The sequence below is a fragment of the Fundulus heteroclitus genome, chromosome 14 (genome assembly GCF_011125445.2).
Source record: "Fundulus heteroclitus isolate FHET01 chromosome 14, MU-UCD_Fhet_4.1, whole genome shotgun sequence".
Taxonomy (NCBI): domain Eukaryota; kingdom Metazoa; phylum Chordata; class Actinopteri; order Cyprinodontiformes; family Fundulidae; genus Fundulus; species Fundulus heteroclitus.
Window position 1 is genome coordinate 22,303,611 of NC_046374.1, and position 21,594 is coordinate 22,325,204.

At 40.3% G+C, this 21,594-nt stretch overlaps 1 protein-coding gene across 1 annotated transcript; it reads right to left on the minus strand.

Moving 5' to 3' along the window:
- Positions 1–4,111: 4,111 nt before the first annotated feature.
- On the minus strand, positions 4,112–21,107 carry LOC105923040 (leucine-rich repeat LGI family member 2). The gene is made up of 3 exons (XM_036147031.1): positions 20,872–21,107; positions 10,523–10,634; positions 4,112–6,020 (listed from the first exon to the last, which is right to left on the minus strand). The coding sequence occupies exons 1-3, from the start codon at positions 21,105–21,107 to the stop codon at positions 5,202–5,204; spliced, it is 1,167 nt and encodes a 388-aa protein (XP_036002924.1). The 3' UTR covers positions 4,112–5,201.
- Positions 21,108–21,594: the final 487 nt, after the last annotated feature.

Genomic DNA, 21,594 nt, shown 5'->3' on the forward strand with positions numbered 1-21,594 from the left:
TCCTTGTATGTGCAAACCTACTTGGCGATTAAACTTGATTCTGATTATGATTCTGATCACTAAGGTCTTTCTTTTACTCTGCTTTATTTTCCTATATTTTAATCATGTAAAGCACTTTGCATTGTGTGTGTACTGAAATGTGCAATACAAATAAATTTGCCTTGCCTTGCCTGTGTGTTGAAGATTTAACCAGAAGATTTATCGTGGCTGCACCAAAGGACTTTATAAACCATTTTTTATTTTTTTAGGAAAATAAGAAAACACCTGAGAGACAGAAGAACACATCGTGAACAATTGAACATGTTGTAAAAAAAGAAAAAACATTTTGTAATCACTGGATTGGTCATATATATATATATATATATATATATATATATATATATATATATATATATATATATATATATATATATACATACATACACATACATACATACATACATATATACACATACATATATATATACATATATATATATATATATATATATATATATATATATATATATATATATATATATATATATATATATTATTTATTTTTTATATAAAATATTCCTAAAATGTTGATTATAAGAAATGTCAGGATTTTGGTTGTGTATTGCATAATAATTTGGTTTTTATTCTGTGGTATTCTGGTTTGATTGGATTGGAGTACTTCTAACAGGTTATATTCATTTGGACATCCCAGTTAATCTGGTTTAAGACTCCTATAGTCATAAATTCATTACTACATGGTAGATCATACATTCAGAAGAAAATCTTTCCGTTTGGGAAATAAGAACCCCCTTCAGTTATGAAGATTAAAAGTCTCTTGGTAGTTGCACAGTTATACTAGAGAACACATCACTGATGAAGGTGCTTTCTTTTATCGGTTCTAGTATATTTTAGGATTCAAATAGTTGAGTAAATTTTAATTTTTTAGCTTGGGATACCTTACTCTTAATGGAAAAATTAGGAATTAATTCTGTGTCAAGATAGGTATGCATACTACGCTGTTTGGGTCTGAGGTTTCTCTTATGGTCCAATACATCACTTCCAGAATTAAAATGGTGAGCATGAATTAGAAAAATTCCATTTTATCAGATGTGCTTAGCTTGAGGGCCTCAAAAAACAGAATTGGTTGTAGTTCAGTTTTAAAGGTGATCTCTTTTATCAAGAGATCAAGAGAGGAAATTGTTATTAATCGGGCATTTTTATGGAAAACAATAAGAGTCACCTTTTAATCCCTAAACTGTGTCTTGGAAGTTTACAGAAGGTGGGGGTTACCCGTCTGAGGGAGAACATGCACAGCCGTGGCCGAGTAGTTAGAGCAGTGCGTTAGCACTCAGAGAAGGATGCAAGTACCCGGTTCGATCCCCAGTGCCAGCACCCTGGTTCCCTGAGCAAGACCCTTAACCCCAGATTGCTCCCTGGGCGCCACACATGGCAATCCACAGCTCCCCAAGGGGATGGGTTAAAAGCAGAGAACAAATTTTGTTGTAATGTATGTTTCAATGACAATAAATATCATATTACTATTACTACCACTAAGCTATATAATACACTGGAGTGCTGATTTTGCCGAAAAACTGAAGTCACTGGCCGCCGTCTTGCTCCTCCCTACTCTCACAGAATCCCATAGGATTTGGTTGCAACAACAAGCAGTTTTCTGGCTGTGTGAAAATGTTTCACAGGTAATTCTACAGTCAGTGGATGTACTAACACTATCAACTACTAGGAAATTAGGTGCTGAAATATTTTACATGTTATTCATATTAAATATATATATATATATATATATATATATATATATATATATATATATATATATATATATATATATATATATATATATATATATGTATATATATATATATATATATATATATATATATATATGTGTGTGTGTGTGTATATAAGTATGTGTATATGTACATATGTATATATATGTATACATATGTAAATATATGTTTTTGTATATTGCTATTTATATATTTATAAATGTTAAATATATATATATTTAAATAAATAAAATGCTAAATATTTCAGCACATGGCTTTCTCAGTACTTAATAGTTTTTGAACATATCATAAAAGTATATGGCATTTGACATTTTAAAAGTTTTAAGCCCGCCCCGAACATGAGAAAATCCTCGTTATTCGATGCTGTAGCGCAAATATTCCCTAGTTAGTGGAGGAAAATAGGGAGTACCAATATGGCAGCTGGTGGCTTCAAAGCGACTCGTTCTAACAGCCGGCGATTAGAACTCCAGTGTATTATATAGCTCAGTGATTACTACAGTTTTAACAAAAAAATTTTTATAATTTCGTGAGTAACTGCCCCCTCTGGTGGTCAGGAAGTCAACTATACACAGTAACTAGCAGCAAAGATATTTGTTCACCCTGTTTTTCCTAATAAATATGCAGTTACCTGTAGCTCTGTTCAAACTGAAGCCATAAATAAAAAGTAACACACCTGAAAGAGCATTTTATGAAATGTATTCTTGTCCCTGAATAGGTTGAAATATTGGCACTGCAGCACAACTAAAGTGCCTTGCGATAAACCAATTAATAATTTAGAAAAATCATCAGGGAAAAAAAATTGGCAAGGAAAAAGACGGATTAACAAAAATGTATTTCACCTAAATTGTGAACATTTTAACTTACAGGTGTTTAGCCCCATTTAGTCTGACACCCCTAAAAGTCCAGTGCAACCAATTTCCTGCAAAGTTCACATAATTAGTAAATAGAGTCCACATGTGTGTAGTTAAATTTTAGTATAAATCCAGCTGTTCTGTGAAAGCCTCAGAGAGAGAGACAGAAAGTTCCCTCTGCAGTTTGCCACCAGTAGGGTAGGGAAAACGGTGAGTATGTGAAAGTATTTGCATCCCTACAAATTATCAAATGTATTTTTATTTTTTTATTTTTTTGTCTTCATGCAAAACTTAATGTGTGGTGGAAAACCAACATCCTGAACTCACCATCACTACTGCTAAACATAGTGTTGGCAGCGTCATGCTGCTGGGATTTTTTTCCTCAGCGGAGACAGCGAAGCTGCTCTGTGTTCATGGTAAGAAGGAAGGAGCTGAATTCAGAGCAATCCTGGAAGGAAATCTGGTAGAAGCTGTTTTGAGACTTGAGAATAGAGCAGAGGTTCACTTCCAGCTGGAAAACAACCCTATGCAAAATATGAGTCTGGTAGTATACACCCCAAAGCAGCTGTAGCTATAATTAAAGAGAATGCTGATCCTATAAAGTATAGACTAGCGGGGCACAAACAATTTAAAGAAAAAGACAACAACAAATGCCTCACTTCAGATCTTTTTCTTTTAAATTAAACTAAAAATCCATCCCTCTCTTACAGTTGTGCGCTGTTTTGTGTTCGCATGTCACATTAAATCTGAATACAATACATTGAAGATTGTGGTTGCAATGTTGTAAATGTTGCAAAAGCTCAGTGGGCATGAATACTTTGCAGGGAACTGTAGGTCCTACAGATGTGTCAGGTGCTGCTTCCTTTTTTTATAGTGCTGTTTGATTTACATCTGACCGAAAAGCAACTTAGGTGATACCCTCTATATGCAAGCAAAATACAACTTGGTTTCAGTAAACCTTTAATACATGTGGCATTAAAATAAATTTATTCTTACTTGTTGCTTTAGTCAAACATTGATTTATTTTTGTGATGTTAAGGAAAAAGGTAGAAAAGGATATGTTATCACAGGACCAAAATATAGGGTGTTAAAATGCATTAATAAAAGAAAGGTGTACAGTTTCCTGACTTTTTAGGTTGAACAATCTTTATTTTGCTAGTCTTGCTTTAATTAGCCCTTGCTTTAATTAGCCACGTTTAATAAATAAATACATAAAAACAATGCTAATACTGCACTGTAGCTGTGCTGCAGAGCCTATAGCTAATGTATACAGGAACAGAAGAATAGATTTCATAAGGATGCTCTTTCTGGAGTGTTACTTTTTATTTATGGCTTCCGTTATGACAGAGCTCCAGGTAACTGCATATTTATCAGCAAAAACAGTCTGCTACTGCTGCTGAAGTAGTTACTGACCACTAGAGGGAGTTGTTACCCAAGAAAATATTAGTAAAAAAAATCACTAAATCATAAGACATCTTTACGCTTTTTCACGTTTATTTCGATTCTCGATTGGATGAATGTACAGCAGTTTGTAACATGAACATTCAGTAAGCTTTAAACTTGATCTTACAAAAGAATTAGAAAGCTTGCATATTTTATTTTATTTTATTTGCGATGCCATTTATCAATATTGAAAGCACTTAAAAAGTTCGCCAGGTTTCTCCAAAAATAAATTCACCTTTTTTTCATGTCATGCTGTTGCAGGCTGCAGTAACAACTGACTTTTGTTAGTAAGTGCAAAGTACTGTTAAGAACAGGTAGTGGCATTGCAATCCTGATCGTATGTACACTTGGTAAGAGGTCAACATTCAAGTTTTTTTTTCTAAGAACAAGGAAAGGCTCTACGTTTCAGTGGATAGTATTTACATATTTTTTTTCTTATAGATGCTTCAAAAATGTCATTTTACAAACCAAAGAGCAATTCTTTTTATTATTATTCAGACTTGAAAATATGGTTAATTTACCTGATCGGCACAAAAAAAACTCCTCTCATCTGAAGCTGGAACAAGATGATAACTCTCCATCCAGGTAATTTTATCTGAGGTGGACTTAACGTAATATTTTACTTCTCCAAACAACCATTTATTATCGTTTTCAATTAACTCGCGATGTATATTACAGTCAATAGCACCTACAGTACCATTTCCACTAAACAGCTACATTCTAAGATCTCAGCTATGATAGTTAAAGGTTTGTGCTTTAGAGACATTCCCTGTAAGGAAAAAAAGGGGTGTGATACTTCATCACAGCCAGGAGGAGGCACTGTGAGCCCGTCAGAGCACTGAACTACTACGCTGTCACAGGCTAGGAGGACATGAAGAAAGAGGCAAACGTGTCGACATTGTCCCCAGTTGGCAAAAATGACAGCAAATGTAAAGGTTGTTGGAGTTATTTTAGCTCATGGTTCTATCGAGATGGGCATCAAGTCAAGCCAATGCCTCACCAAGCTCTAACATCATGACTATGCATTTATTTGAATGTATAAAGTCGTTTTCCTTTGTTTCAGTCGTGTATCTTTTTGAATGGAAGACATTTGATTGTAGGAGGGGCAACAAGGAACGGCCCCTCACAAGGTCAGGTCAATAATGACGTGCTCAAAGATCTGCGTGTTCCCCTTGAAGCTTGAGGAAAATATAAAGTCCCTGCGGTCGGTGGAGACCACGGTGAATGAGCGCGGTGCCTGGATGTACACCTCCTTGAAGCGGTCGAAGACTTTCTGGTCATCGTCCCACAGGTAGATCTGCGAGAACGTATAGTCACTTCCCAGAGCCAGGTAGTAGCGCTCCTTGAAGGAGAACGGCTGCAGGATCATAGAGCCTCGGGACGGTACCGCCTGGATCTCTGCAAACTGTTTGGGTCCCCATCTTAGGACCTTGGAGTCACCAATGTAGCGGGTCATGGCAAGGTAGAGCTCCTCCTTGATCCGGAAGTGTTTCACAGCAACAACGTCCTCCATGTTGGGGATATCACCTTGTAGGATGAACTTCTGGTTGCTCCGGCTCCACTGGTAGATCACTGGAACCTGCGAGCGACTCGCCAGGATTAGATGAGCCTTTCCGTCTAAGTTCAGGAACTCCGCGTCTGTGTCGCGGAACCACTCGTGCAGGGACTGGTGTGAGTAAAAGCCGTTGTCGTTCCACTTGTACAGGGTTGACAAGCCAGCTTTGGAGCTGTCAGCGATGACAAAGAACCAGTCTGATCCGATCTGAAAAGCCTCAATGTCGTTGGGTTTGGAGATCTTGGACACTTCAGTGTCCTGGAACTTGTTGAACCTGCTTTGGTCGTCGTCAAACTTGTAGATGTGGGAACCACCAAAGAGCTGAGCCACAATGACGTAAACCTCATCCTGGATGATAACTGACTTGCAGTTGACTGAAGCTAATGACTAATTTAACGCCATTTTCACATCTATGGTTTGTTTACTTTCGTCCAAATCAGTTGAAGTTTTTTAGCTTGTAACTTTTTCCAGTGGTTCAGTTGCTCTTAATGCGTACAAACTACAGTCTCGCTACACTGCATGACAATGTTCAGTCTGTTTGTGGGTCAGATCAGGGTAGATGGGACTTTTTAACCAATTTGACAGAAAATAATTTCAATGAAATACGTTATTTTCATTTAGTTTGAGCTTTAACAGGTGCTCAAATAATCACTTTTGTATTAGCCTATAGGCCAATGGTTTCCTCTGAGAAAAGCTGTAGAATTATTTAAAATCATGAATGAACTAGAAAAGCTCTCAGAGCGCACAGACCTCAGGGAAGGCTTCTGACATGCCAGCTGCTTTTCCTTCTTTTATAAAAGAATGACAAAGTTGTCTAAGTCTAAGGGACAGGGGAGGCAATAGACAGGCCAGACAGTTCCGTCCTTCTCCCACTAGATCCACTTCTCGCTCAGCTGAAGAAAATTTGTTATGGGACCATTTTTTTTTTTGTCTGTTCCATTTTTTTGTCTTGTATAAAACTTTCATAATCTGTATCATATTGTGTGTATTATGCATCTGTAAAATACATATAATGCTTTTGAAATAATAAAAAACCTTGAACAATGACATGGCATTTTTATTTATATAGTGCATAGAGGCAACTCGCAGTTGACTGCATCAAAGTCTTCACAAGCAGCATTCACAAAAAATAATACATATTACAATAATAACACAAAATGACCCACTCCAAAATTAAATAGCCTGTAATAATAAAGGCTATACAGTGTAGGACATAAGGACCCATAATCAGCCGAGGGTCCCATGTGGGTGAAAACTGGGTTGCCCATGTGAAACCCACCCTCAGCCCATGTGGGCTTGCCCACAAGGGGCCACCATGGAACCCACTGACAAAACTAGCTGGGCCCCAGCTGGGCAGAAATACAATTATAGAGCATTCAGTATTGTAAGAAAGCCCACACTGTTTCTGGATAAATAGATTATTGTATGAGTTAAGTTCTATTCCGTTTTATGCCTCTTGTAAGTTTGAAATGTCCCATGCCCCTGAATGCAACATAGATTTCTGACAGTCGCGAATGCATCACACTGGTCTATGAACGCTGTGCTGTTTACTGTAGAAGCAGTCTGATCTTCCGTTTAAGACAAAGCTTTGCAGTTTCAAAACTCACGTCGGCTCTCACGGTTTATTGTTGTGTGTGAATGACAAGAGACCACAACAAATAAATCAGCCGTACCTCGGATAAAAACTTTGGATTTAATGTTGTTCATAACACCGGTACTTTTGTAAACGAATCTGCCAAATACACACTGTTTTTTTTTCACACTAGAAGTACATTTAAACGTTTTTATATAATTAATAAAAGAACAAGTCGCTCCGTTGGTCGTATTTTAATTTGTTTTCCGTCGATATTCATTTGTACAGAGCGAGGCGTGCTCCCGCGACAGGGAATGCATATCTCGGCAGCCATGCACTTTTGAGCATAACACCGGCTCACTTTCACCACTGGTTAGACTAAAATTATTCATAACTCTGATTACTCTTCCTGCTGCTCTGTTAACACGAACTGCAGCAGGAATTACTGATGGCCACAAGTTGTGAAAGAGCAGCTCAGCAGAACAGGTGATATCAGCAGAAGGCGGAGTTTTGTCGTCCGCAGCCCAGATGGGCTTTGTGATTTTTATGCGTGAGAAATGCCATGTTTGCGTGTGAAATGCCATGTGTTGCGTGTGAGCGTGTGAAGTTAGTGAAATGCGTGTGTCACACGGTCAATGCGTGAGAGTTGAGAGCTATGATTAGCGTTCTCAATATAATTCTAGTGGGCTGTGGTGGCTGGTAGCATTAGCAATGCTAGTAGCATTTGTGCTCCATTTGCTTCAATTGAGTTTTCATTTGTTTTACTAAATGAAAATGCGAACCTAGTACTTTATTCTCAATTCTACGGTTTTATTAAGTATTTAAGTTGTTGTTTATACAATGAATGACAAGAACATCAATTGTATTGAATTAAATGTTGTAGATATTCCTAATGTGTACACAGAATATAGACTATAACACTAGCTAGTAGACAAATTAAGAGAATAGTGGTAAACCCATGGGTCCTGGTTATTTAATACAGGCCAGGTGAGCCCAGCTGTAGTACCTGGAACAGAACCTGCCCCTAAACATCCTCATCCTGTGGGTCTGGTAGGAGGCTGCTGCAGCTTTGCTCAACCCCTCCACGCTACTATACCTGTCCAATTAGTAAGACTTGGATAATGGACTGATTATATCTCACAAGTCATTCTCTCTATTTAGATGCAATGTTTTGAGTAGTCCTGAATTGGTTGCTTTATTTTGTTAAATTCTGTGAACTACTGAGTCTACGGAACTGCACTTGAATTCTCTCAAGTGCACTGTCAAAACCAAGAAGAAGCAAACTATGTAAAGGTTTATGAGAAAAAGCCCTCAGTAGAAAGAAATAAAACCAGAGTGGATTAGAGGTATATTTTCATGTGATTCCCCAGAAGAGCAGGTAAGATGGTCTTGTGCAAGTGCAGTTATTCAAAAATGGACTTTGGTAAACTTACCGCCTCTACCTTTAATGCCCTCTGTTGCTGCCTTGCAAATTATCCAACCATTTAAACTCACACACTTTGATGCATGTCATGAAGATAAGATCTCATGTGATCGACCAACAAAAGTAGGGGTATAGTTGTGAAGTGAAAAGAATAGGATACATGGTTTCAGTTTTTTAAATAAATAAGCATTTCTAAAAGTGTAGCTTAGATTTGTATTGAGCCCCTTTAATCTGTTACCTCTTAATAAAACCACTGCTACACGGGGCCTTGAGAAGTCACCAAACTACTGACTGACTGACTGACTGACGTGACTGCAGTGGCCATTAAACACTGTGTGGAAGAGTAATGTCATTGATAGCAAGACAGAGCACATTGTAATTTTTCTTTGCATGACGTGCTAAAAAAAACTTTAGGGAATTAGTTGGAGGTATTTGTTTCAAGTCTCAAACTGTTGTGTTGTGGTTTGTTTTAACATATTTTGAGAGTTGTATGCTGGAATATTTTTGTCACATCTTAGCAATCACTGCTTTTGAATTCAACTTTGTAACAAAGGATAAACTAGATAAGCTTGGTGAAACCAGAATCACCAATGTTCAAAACATTATTTATGTGATTGATGCCAAGTTCATCATAGCCAATGGGAGTGATGGTCCTGAAGTCTTCTTGGGACTGAGAGATGATGGCACATAAGCTGAAATCAAAAGAATGTCTAATAGCAAAAATTACTCATATTTTCAAGGTAAAACTCGGAATATCATGAACGTTTAAAGGTTGCAAATTTGTGAAAAAAAAAACTGCTTCGTGATTGTCATGGTTTTGAGGTGTTGGACCCACATGCAGAATTCACTCAAGAGAAGCAGAGCAGTTTAAGATGTTTATTTGTATTCAGTTTGGCAGGCATTGGTTGCACAGGTAATCTTCAACAAGTAGTGCTGAGGAAAAGACGCGAGGATCTGTGGGTGAGAAGGAGAGAGTTAGATCTGCACGAGGAGTGGGGAAATGTGGAAAGAGGACCAATGGCTTACTGCTGAGCAGTGCGACCTAGCCGGGGGGAGTAAAGTGGAACAACGGATCTCAGAGATGGCTCATGATTGAGCGGCCGGTGGGCAGGCTGGTGGTATCCGTGAAGGTGGGGTCCAAGCAGCGGTGGCGTGGTGGGTGGTCTGATGACAGCTGGGGAACCAGGGTGATCCGATAGGAGTCCTGAGCCCGGCTTGGTAACACCCACTGAGCTATATTATACACTGGAGTGCTAATCACCGTCTGTTTAAATGAGTCGCTTTGAAGCCACCAGCCGCCATATTGGTACTCCCTATTTCCCCCCAGTAACTAGGGAATATGTGTGCTACAGCATCGAATAACGAGGATTTTCTCATGTTCAGGGGTCTTAAGACTTTTAAAATGTCAAATGCCATATATAGTTTTATGTTATGTTCTAAAAATATCAAGTACTGAGAAAGTCATGTGCTGAAATATTTTGCATTTTATTCATTTAAATATATATGTTTAACATTTATAAATATATAAATAACAATATACAAAAACATATATTTACATATGTGTATACATATATATAAATATATACATATACACATACTTATATATACATACATATATATATATATATATTTAATATGAATAACATGTAAAATATTTCAGCACCTAATTCCCTAGTAGTTGATAGTGTTAGTACATCCACTGACTGTAGAATTACCTGTGAAACGTTTTCACACAGCCAGAAAACTGCTTGTTGTTGCAACCAAATCCTATGGGATTCTGTGAGAGTAGGGAGTAGCAAGATGGCGGCCAGTGACTTCAGTTTTTCGGCAAAATCAGCACTCCAGTGTATTATGTAGCTCAGTGGTAACACCAAGGAAGTGTCGAGTTATTACTTGAACACAGGAAACGTAGGAGCAGGACACAAAGGGATCCGAGTCAGGTTGCCCGTCTTGGATCAACAGAACGCTGGCGATGCTGAGAACGGAGTCCAGAGCGCAAGGTGACCTGAGGCACAAGAGACAAAGTTTAGCACAAGAAGAGGGCCAGTTTTCACAAGCCAGGGTCCGTAGAAGTGTACCAAACAAGGTTAACACTCTGGCGTCCTCCAGCTTTCTGCTCTTATAGCGTCGCAGCACGCAACCGAACAAGCTGCCGGTGTGAACCACGCCCACCTGCTAACTCAAATCACCTGTGGAGAATGCAGGGAGGGCAGGCCCAGCAGAAAATTGCACGGCGCTGCCTGCTGCATCCTGACAATGATTATCAGATATTTTTTACATTTAAACTAACTTTCCGACATTGTTGAGTCAGAAATTTGGAAGAACAAACTATTAAAATTCCCTGCAAAAAACTCCAGAGATTCGCTGAAATTTTAAACGCAGATATTTCTGACAAATAATGCCAGAAGTCATCTGAGATTTGAATGACAAATTAACAAGATGTGCTTCTAGATGTTTCCCAAAGGGTGCGTTAGCTACACATGGTGACACAAATTCTAGTGGGGATAAGTCGTTTGGCGCGACACTTTTCGCCTGTGTTATCCTAGCGCAGCAGGTCTTGGTGATATCACAGTAAATTGGGTAAAAGTCTGGACTATTTCTGCCCTGTGATGGACTGGCGACCTGTCCAGGGTGGAGGGTCTGATGCGCTGGAACCAGGACTGCATGGAAGAAGCAGTGAGAGGAAACTCTGTACTGAGGATCTACAGCAGCGCTGAGAGGGAGGCAATGGACCGACTCAGCCACAAGATCCTCAGAAGGCCCTTGGATGAGCGCTACCAGCCTCCTGGCGCATACACAGGCAAGATGATTAATGTTAACTCAGACGTGTTGGCAGAAGAAAAAACTGTTCAAGTGGTTTCTCTTGAAATGCATTGAAGGATTACTTATGCCGATGTCTTTCAACCAATCAACACTGACATGCAGTGATAAAAGGAATCCTCCATTTTAAAAGGACAGAAACAGAAGCGACACATTTAGTTGTAAAGATTTTTTTATTTTTCCTGATAAATAATTTTTGTCACAAACAAAGTCAGAAGCAGGTCAAAGACTGACAGAGCCTGTAGTGTTTCCGTCTATCTAAAATACTTTAATTATATGTTCAGTTTAAAACTTTAAAGCAGTAGAAAGTACAGATAGTTGCGTCAAAGTGTAGCCATGTAGTATCATCACTTTCTACTTCCATTTCTTACTCTGCTAGGTTCCACTACTGTGGAGTGCATGTTTAAATACTTAGTTCACATTCTTGACTAATAATTTATATTCTGAGTTCTTCTACAGGGGAGCTTCTTGGGATGTGGAGTACCTTTACAGTCAGTCTGGTCGGTCACTCACTGTCATGGGCAACCCAGAGGAAGAGGATCAGCTGGTGGAGCTGATGGATGATGAGGCGGTGCACGATGAAGGCTTTGTGGAGGAGGAACCCAAGGACCTGACCGTGCCTGTCCTCTTCGCTCCAAAACAAAGCACCGTCCACCAGGCCTTGAGCCCCTCTTCCTCTGAACAATCCACATCCAGCCAAGGATCTCTACATCAGCACCTAAGCCAGAGTCCTCTGCCCCCTGGTGTTCTGAGTGAGTATCCTGTCTTTACTTACAGACTTGTATGATGGGGTTAATTTTCTATTTTGGAACATGTAACACTTGGAAGAATGTTATACAGGACTCAAGAAAATCTTTGTGTTAGTCAGATGTTTGTAGCTGTGGGTGTTTGAACTTTTATTAAAGTTAGAGAACTTATCACATATCCAAAAGTGAGACCTAGTTCTCGTTACTCATCCATCTGAGGACACACTGAATTATCCATGTTTACCCTACCCTGATTTCTTCTAATTAAGAATTCACCTATTTTATTCATTGCTGACGTCAATGGCAGACGCATTCCTCATGTTCAGTGACAACAATCATCTGAGTCATGAAAATAGTTCAGCCTCTGTCATGCGACGTGTGACGTGTGTGATCAGAGTAATTAAGGTGTTTATGTGTTTGGCAACGTGTTGTTGGGCGTTGTTAGACCTGACGGGCCCGTCCAACAAAGGCTTTTTATTTTAAAAAGTAAGCACAATAGAAGTGACTAAAGTTATGGTTAGTTTTGATCTTATAACAAAACCAATATAGAACAGTAAATAAAACTATTTAACAATGTTAGGAAATCTTTAATAAGATTGAAGTGGCCTTTGAAGATATCAGCAATATATTATATAGTTTTAGTGTAAATTATGCAGTGTATGAGACCTTCCTGAATATGCTATGAGGTAACTGCAGTGGCCATTAAACACTGTGTGTCATTGATAGCGAGATGGAGCACATCGTAATTTTTCTTTGGATGACGTGCTAAAAGAACTTTAGGGAATGGCGTACCGCGAGCGAGCTATTTTTAGAACGTGACGTCACGAGACATCATATCACGTGGTACGCGGTAGGGCAAGCTTGCTGTGTCCTCCGCTGTTTCGCTGTAAAAGAGCTGTGCGTTACCCTTGGTTTTACTCGGTAAAACGACTGCTTTTTCCAAGTCTAAGACCATGGTTTTTAAACATTGTTGCTATGGAACGTGCAACAGCAAATTGAGGTACGCTGATCGGCCGCAAATGAAGGATGTTTTCTTCATTAATTTCCCGAAATTCAAGGTTGCCAAGGAGAAATGTGTGCGCTGGGTACACCGGTGCGGTCGGCCCACACAACAGTTCAACCCGGAAAAAGTTACCAAATTCACGTACATATGTAGCAACCATTTTGTTGGAGGAAAGGGCCCAACTGAAGAACATCCTGACCCAATTCCAGCGACATCAAGTAGTGAACAGGTAAGAGTTTTTTGGTGTTTTATTGAAGCTTAAATCTAATCATACGTCGAACAGCTCACGACGAAACGAGCCATCCTTTGTTACACTTTTGTCATGTCTGCGTGTCTATCCTGTCTCGCGATATTGGCTTAGGTCCCTAAGTTGACCATGATTGTTTGTTTTGTCATCATTTCAGATGACAGATAGGCATGATAGGAGGCCGACAAGTTAATAATGAAGCGCCTGCTACCATGATAGCCTACTCAAAAACATTTCAAATAAGACAAACATTAAACAAACAATTCGCCATGAATTTCTTAAGGTAAAGATTCTGAGATGTAAACAGTTGTTTTGTAATTACCTATTGGCAACATATACCGATTCCTGGACGGTGATTACGAACAGAAAAAAAACTGCCGACGACGCCCTGAACGCCGAGCAGGAAAAAAAAAACAACGACTTACCGTTTGATCAACTCGGCCCATTTTCAGGTCTTTTTAAGCCCTCGACACTCAAGCCATCGTTTGAGCTGAAGGTTGGTGTGTTCTTCGACAGTTTGACCAGTAAACCGTGCGCCTGGGACATCGTCTTGCGAAAGTTTAACGGCTGCAAAATCGGTCATATTGCTGTTTCTGTTGCGCGTGTAATGGCTGGTGGCTACAGGCGCTATCTACCTGTTTGTCCTACCAAAGCGGCAAGGGGCGTTGCTCTTGAGATGGTGACATCACGTGCGCGGTACGCCATGGGTTGGAGGTATTTGTTTCAAGTCTCAAACTGTTGTGTTCTGGTTTGTTTTAATATAATTTTGAGAGTTGTATGCTTGAATATTTTTGTCACATTTTAGCAATCACTGCTTTTGAATTCAATTTTTTTTTCTTTTAACAGAATCAGCAATCATGCATCAAGATAGTCAAGAATCCAATAAAATTGATAGGCTTTATTCTATGAGTGATTACATGGCTCATGGATTACAATCAAGTATTTTACCTATTATTTACCTAAAAGATTACATTAAAATTTACTTAAGTAACCCCAATAGTTATATTATCCTAATTAAAAAATACTTCCTAAGGAAAACATTCTAATTGTGTTAAAGATAAGTAAATACTTGCATGATTTCTATATAATGGAAAAAATACCATATGAGCTAGCTGTAAGTTTCAAATGTAAGGACAGGCTTCACATCATAGAAAGAGTCAGTACTCAGGTAGCCAATCAACAAACATTTAATATGATAATAAAAAAACCCGCAGGCACCGATGTCAGGCAGTACGACTTCATTGTCATCCTCCGTGAGATGGGTGACTCTTTGGAAAAAAACAAAATACATTTCAATGCCAAGAAAAAAAATACACGATGCTGGGTCCACCACATCTAATTTTATTCGCCACCTGAAAACCCACCCGGAAAGGTTAGTCACTGTGTAATAGGTTAGCATCTGTGCTACAAACAAGCTAAGCTCGAGTCCTCAGGAGTGCAGAGCAGACAATAGTTTATTACATTACACAAGTATCAAACTAAGTTAAAATCAGCTTTTTTATACTTTTATGTAATGTTTTGGCCCTTCTCTGCCCTCATAGAGAAGATTTGAAGTGTTTAAATGCAGTATTTTTAAGCTATTTGTATCTTACTAATTATTGGATCCATGCTAATTTTGGTACACTTTAAAAACTATGATATTGGAGATGGCTAGGTACTAATCTAAATAAATATTCATGTTCATCTAAAGGTTCTCTGAATTCAGTAAAGCAAAAAAACTGGCAAGTGGAAAGGGACAGAGCAGCATGGAGTGATTTCTGACAAAAGGAGTGCAGGTGTACAGCCAGGGACCTCCCAGACATAAGGCTATTACTGAAGCAATAATACAGGACCTTATTATTTCATGCAACCTTTGATCGACAAGCTCAGCTTTAAAAACTTTATGGCAGTAGTAGAGGAGAAATACTGCCCGCCAAGTCGCACCACAGTAACCAAGCGTCTGTGGATATCTGGACAGACAGGACCATGCGTGGCTTTTTAGGTGTAACATCCCACTTCATGGAATATGAGAAAAACGGTCCAAGACTCCAGTCGGTCCTCTTAAGTTGTGAGCGATTCACAGGGTCACACATTGGAGAATGAATTAGTGAAAAGTTTGAAGAGATATGTGACAACTTTAACATAAAACACAAATTAGACTACAGGTATATATGAGAGACACACTGCAAACTGACTGCAGAAAGTATAATTTGTTCTGATTCAAGTTCATCATTATATTCATTAAAAAATAATCATTCTACCAGTAGATCAGATCTTTTATTAGAGATTCAGTTATTAAGGTATAGAATTCAGGCAATTGGTTTATTAGTTTTTACATGGATACCATCTCATATAGGAGTAAATGGAAATGAGTTAGCAGATAAATATCCAAAACAAGCTATAAAAAATATTAATATTGATATAGTGGTACCATTCAGTAAGGAAGAAATTAAATCTATTATTAAACAAAAGGTTAAGGAAAGATGGCAGAAGCTGTGGGAAGAGGATAAAACTGGAAGGTGGCTTTATAGTATTCAAAGGAAAGTTGGTGAAATGAGGATAACAGGAAGGAGTAGAAAAGAGGAAACAATTATATCCAGATTATGTTTCGGACACACAGGGTTAAATGGAAATCTATTTAAAATGAGAAAACATCCAACAGGAGGTTGTGATTTTTGTTATCAAGAGGAGACGGTGGAGCATGTTTTGTTGGTTTGCTATAAATATTCTATGGAGAGAAGGGAATTATTATGTCAATTACAAGAAAATAAATTACAGTTAAATTTACAAGATATTTTGGGGGAAATTTCTACTTCTGGGTATTTTTGTTATTTGATAAGATACCTTAAGAAAACAAAATTGATAGAAAGGATATAAGTTTATTTATGTAATTATTATTATTATTATTTTATTTATATTTATTTTTTGATGGGAGAATATATACATAGCATCCTGATCCATACTCCACTCTAGTAGATGGCGGTAATGCACATCATTAAGTTGCTTGCCAACCGCCATAAAACAAGACTTTTTTTTTGACTTTTAACAAAACTTTAATTACAAAAGGCCAAACAATTAAACAATTGAGTTAAAAACAAGTGTCATTTACATAAAATTCTTAAATAAAAAGCTTGTTAAATTGAAGTTCTTTTCTTTCAGACACTTCACATAAAATCTTTTTAAAACCCCACAACTGCATAAAATCCTCCATGTTCTGTGTGGCTCTGTGGAAGTGAAACTCCAGCCTAATTCTGGCTTTAACGTTGCACTTCCACAGAGCCACAGCATCAAGGTGAGGTCCTCCCTGCAGTCTGTCTCTACGAGACAAATAAATAGCGATCTTTGCCTCACTGATTAAAAAGTTTAAAAGTCTGGCCTTTGCCTTATTACTTTTATTTTGGCACACTCCTCCAATAAATAAAGAAGTAGTAAAAACAGTGCCAAAAAGACTAAAAACATTTGTTAAAAGGCTAAAAATGGTCTTTAGTCTGTTACAGTCCATAAAAACATGAAAAACGTTCTTAGACAGACTGCAGAAAGGACACTCATTTAAAACAGCCCAATTAATAACGGATAAAAAAGAGTTTGTGGCGATGCACCGTGTAAAATCCTCCATTGGAGATCACCAGTTCTCTTTTTAATTGGAGGCTTATATAAAGTCCTCCACTGGGGTGCTCTACCAGCAAGTTTATCAGTCCATATACAAACTGCGCAGTTCTCGAGGTGTCTTTGATTCATTGCTTTTAAGCAGAGTCCATAAACAGTTTTCTGGTCCATAGTGAATAAAAACATCTTCTGTGGGTCCAGGCTGGAGAGCAGAGGTCCACTTCTCTCCAGGAAACCAGGATCCAGGATCAGGCCAGGAAAGGAGTCCATCGGGTCTGGTTGGCTCTGTCCCTCACAGTAGTCACGTAGGAGGCTCCTCTCCTTGGCCGACATCTTTCCCCTCAGGAGGTCCAGGAAGCGCCGCACCAGCCTGGCAGACCGTACCCCCATCACGGAACCCATGGCCTCGACGTTGGAGAGGGACGGTCCTGCAGTCTCCACCAGTTGTTTCACGGTTATGGTCTTGGTTCGACGCAGCGCCTCCGACAGCCCTGGTCCCGCGCCGTCACACACGTCCAGCCTGGACCCACAGATTAAAGGCTCCTGTAAAAGCCAGTGCAGAGAGTTAGTCGTTTGGGATGGCTTTAATTTAAACAGGGTACATGATTTAAAAACACCCTGATAAAACCTCGGCAATCCCCTTAACTTTAAAAGATTTAAATCTGTTAAAAACAGAGCCGCATCCAGCCCCAGGTTATTTACACCTCTAAAAATGCAGCTGGCCACGTCCCTCCACACTAAGTCAGAGGGCCCTGGCAAGTATTTCTGAACAAAACGTAATCTAAAAGGCGCTGTTCTCCCGGCCAGGTGGACAAGGCCCTGGCCCCCCTCTTCTCTGGGTAAAAACAACACAGACTGTGGCACCCAATGAAACACGTTCCAAAAAAAGTTGACCATTTTTGCTTGTATGTTGGCCAACAAACCAGACGGTGGGTCTAAACAGGAAAGTTTGTGCCACAGCTGAGATGCTACAAGGTTATTTAAAACCAAAACCCTTCCCCTATATGACATGTGGGAGTGTAGCCATCTCCACTTTTCTAGTTTACATTCTATTTTCTGTTCCATGTTTTCCCAGTTCTTTTCCCATCTTTTTTCCATAAAAGTCCCTGAGGGAAAACTGGGAGCCCTTCACGCCATTCGCCCACTGCCAGGGCTTCACTTTTTCCCCAGTTCACCCTCGCAGAAGATAAAACAGAGAACTTAGTTGTTATCCCGTTCAGTACGTCGACATCTTGCTGGTTTTTAGTAAAAACAACAACGTCATCAGCATAGGCAGATAAAACCACTCTACTATTAAAACCAGGTAAAACCAAACCATGAACACTAGAACGTATCTTTTGAAGCAGGGGTTCCAGGGAGAGTGCGTAGAGCATCTCGGACAGGGCGCAGCCTTGGCGAACACCTCTACGCACCCTAAAAGGAGCACACAGACCACCATTAATCTTTAGTATACTCTCAATGTCACTGTACATCACCTGGATCTTAGCGATCAGACCAGTGCCGAACCCAAACCTCTCCATAGTTTTCCACAGGAAGCCGTGTTCGACGCGATCAAACGCCTTTTCTTGATCTAATGCAATCAAGCCCGCTCTTAAACCCAATGAACCGGAGACCTCCAAAACATCCCGAATTAGGTAGACGTTATCTACCATGGACCTGCCGGGGACGCAGTAGTTCTGGTCCCAGTGGATGACCTGCTCCATAGCTTCTCTCAGCCGCGTTGCCAAGGCTTTGGAGAGGATCTTGTAGTCGGTGCAGAGGAGAGACACAGGGCGCCAGTTCTTAATGTCCTGCAGATTCCCTTTCTTGGGCAGGAGGGTGATGACTGCCCTGCGGCACGAAAGCGGGAGTGAACCAGTGGCCAAACTCTCATTATAGACCTCCAGTAGGTCTTCCGCCAGGATGTCCCAGTAGGCTTTGAAAAACTCTACCGTGAGACCATCGATGCCTGGGGCCTTTTGGCCCTGCATATTCAGGAGGGCTGTGTGGAGCTCATGTACCCCCAGGGGGTGCTCCAGCTGTATGTTGGTCTCCTCAGAGACCTGGGGCAGCCCACCACAGAACTTCCCAAACAGCTCCTCGTTCTCCTTATACTCACTCTCAAACAGAGAGGAGTAAAACTCAACAGCCCTCCTCCTGATCTGGCCCGGTTCACTCACCTGCTGCCCTGTGTGAGATAGTAAGGAATGGATCACCTTCCTCTGCCCGCGTTTCCTCTCCAAGCTGAAGAAGAAGCTAGAGGGAGCATCCATCTCTGTGATGTTCTGAACCCGAGACCTGACCAACACGCCTTGGACTTTAGACTCCAGCAGGTTGGCTAAAACTAGCCTTTTGGATGTGAGAGCTTCAATATGCTCTCGATTTCCTGTGGACTCACTTAAATGTTCTAGTTCCACTATATTCATCTCCAGATCTCTGATAGATCTGGTGACGTCACGAGTGACATTAAAAGTATGCTGTTGACAAAGTAGCTTGATCTGAACTTTTCCATGGTCCCACCATTGCATTAGACAAGTAAAATCACCCTTTCTTTGTCTAAAAACAGTCCAAAAATAACTTAAAGCTTCTCTAAAACTACGATCGTAAGTTAAAGCCAGATTAAAATGCCAGTAGGCGCTTTTAGGTAAAATGTTTGTGATAAAAACGTTCCCTAAAAGCAAAGAGTGGTATTTAAAAGCTACTGGTAAAATCTGTCATGTTTTAAACACATTAAAATGATGTTTAAGACAATAAAACGATCAATACGTGCTAAAGAGAGGTGGTTTTCTTTACTGTGGGACCAAGTGTACTGTCTGGAGCCTGTGTGCATTCTCCTCCATACGTCCACCAGGCCGTGAGACGAGACCAGCTGCCGCTTGACTTGCTGGGAAGCTTGGTGAGGCTCTTTGTGATTTCTGTCTAACAATTTGTTTTCTGTACAATTAAAATCCCCACCTAAAAAAACATAATCATCAGACCCACAATCTCCCAACCTCTGCCCAATTTTCTCTAAAAAACGCTTCCTCTCTGCACCGACGTTAGGAGCATAAATATTGATAAAAACTATGTTAAAATGGTCAAACTGAGCTTTTACTAAAAGACACCTTCCCTGGACGATACTTTCTACATTAAAAGAGTTTGGGGTGAAAGCTGAGGAAAAGAGGAGGCCCACCCCAGAACTCTGGGAGGTGCCGTGGCTAAAAAAAGCTTCTCCCTTCCATTCCTTGTGTCAGTCTGCTTCATTGTTAAGATCACTGTGCGTCTCTTGTAAAAATAAAACACTAATTCTTTTCTGTTTTGCTATTTCATAAATCATGGTGCGTTTAACAGCCTCCCTAGCTCCATTAACATTTAAAGAAGCTATTTTAAAATTATCCATGTTGGGTAAAAGGCTAAAAACAACACCACAATAAAATACGCACAATAAAAATAATAAGAAGTTAGTGCTCATCATTATATTCAAAATTGTTTTCTCACTTTTCCCATAATTTTCTTTAGTCTAAAAACCTCCTGATCAGAAAACCCAGACTCTTCTTTTCTTCTAATATAATATCTCGCAGAGAAATAAAATATTTTTAAATTGGGAAAATATTTTTCTACTTTTATCCCTCTTAATCCTTTTGTTTCCTGGAGAAAACTGTTAAAAGACTCCACAGGATAACGTGCCTCTGCACTGCTACCCTGGGACAGAGACACCTCACTGCTGTCAGACAGCTCACCCTCACTGTCACTGCTGTCTGACACCTCCTTTCTCTCTGTGGCCAGCCTGCTGACCTGCTTACTGCTCTGAACACCAGTCATCACATTTTTTCTCTTACTGCGCCTTTTTAAATTCATAGGCGCCTCCTGCTCCATTACCTGCTCTCCCTCGCCTTTCTCCTCCACATGAACCACCACAGACTCCCCCACAGGAGCCACCACAGACTCCCCCACAGGAGCCACCACAGGCTCCTCCATAGGAGCCACCACATGCTCCTCCACACTCACCTCCCCTCCACCTGCCACCACCGCACCTTTCCCTCCCTGCTCTCCACACACACCAGTCACCTCACCACCAGTCTCACCCTCCTGCTCTTCACACACGCCATCCTGCTCCATCTCACCCTGAGTCTCCACTTCCTCACTAGTCACACAAGTTTCCCCATCACCACACACCACCGTGCTGCCCTCACTCACCACACAATCACTCCTTTGTGGATCAGATTTTTTATCCACAATTTTCTCCTCCACTAAACTCCTCTGCTGGTCTCCAGCGACTGGAGCTGACGCCGCGGCTTCCTCCGCGGCTACGCTGGAGTTCCCCGCAGCGCCACACTCCTCCACCGCAGCAGGAGCTCCAGCCTCGCCGGACACACCCACCTGCTCCCCGGCTGCCGCAGGCTGCTGCTCCGCGGAGCCCGACGGAGCCGACCAGGCTCTGTTTGGGCACGATTTTATCAAATGTCCCTCCTGTCCACAGCCGAAGCACTTCATGCCGGATGAGGTGGCGAACAAGACATAGTCAAATTTGTCCACTCTCACCCGGAAACGCAGGTTTAGCTCCTCATCACGTTTGTTAAGGATCATGAAGAGTTGTCTCCGGTGG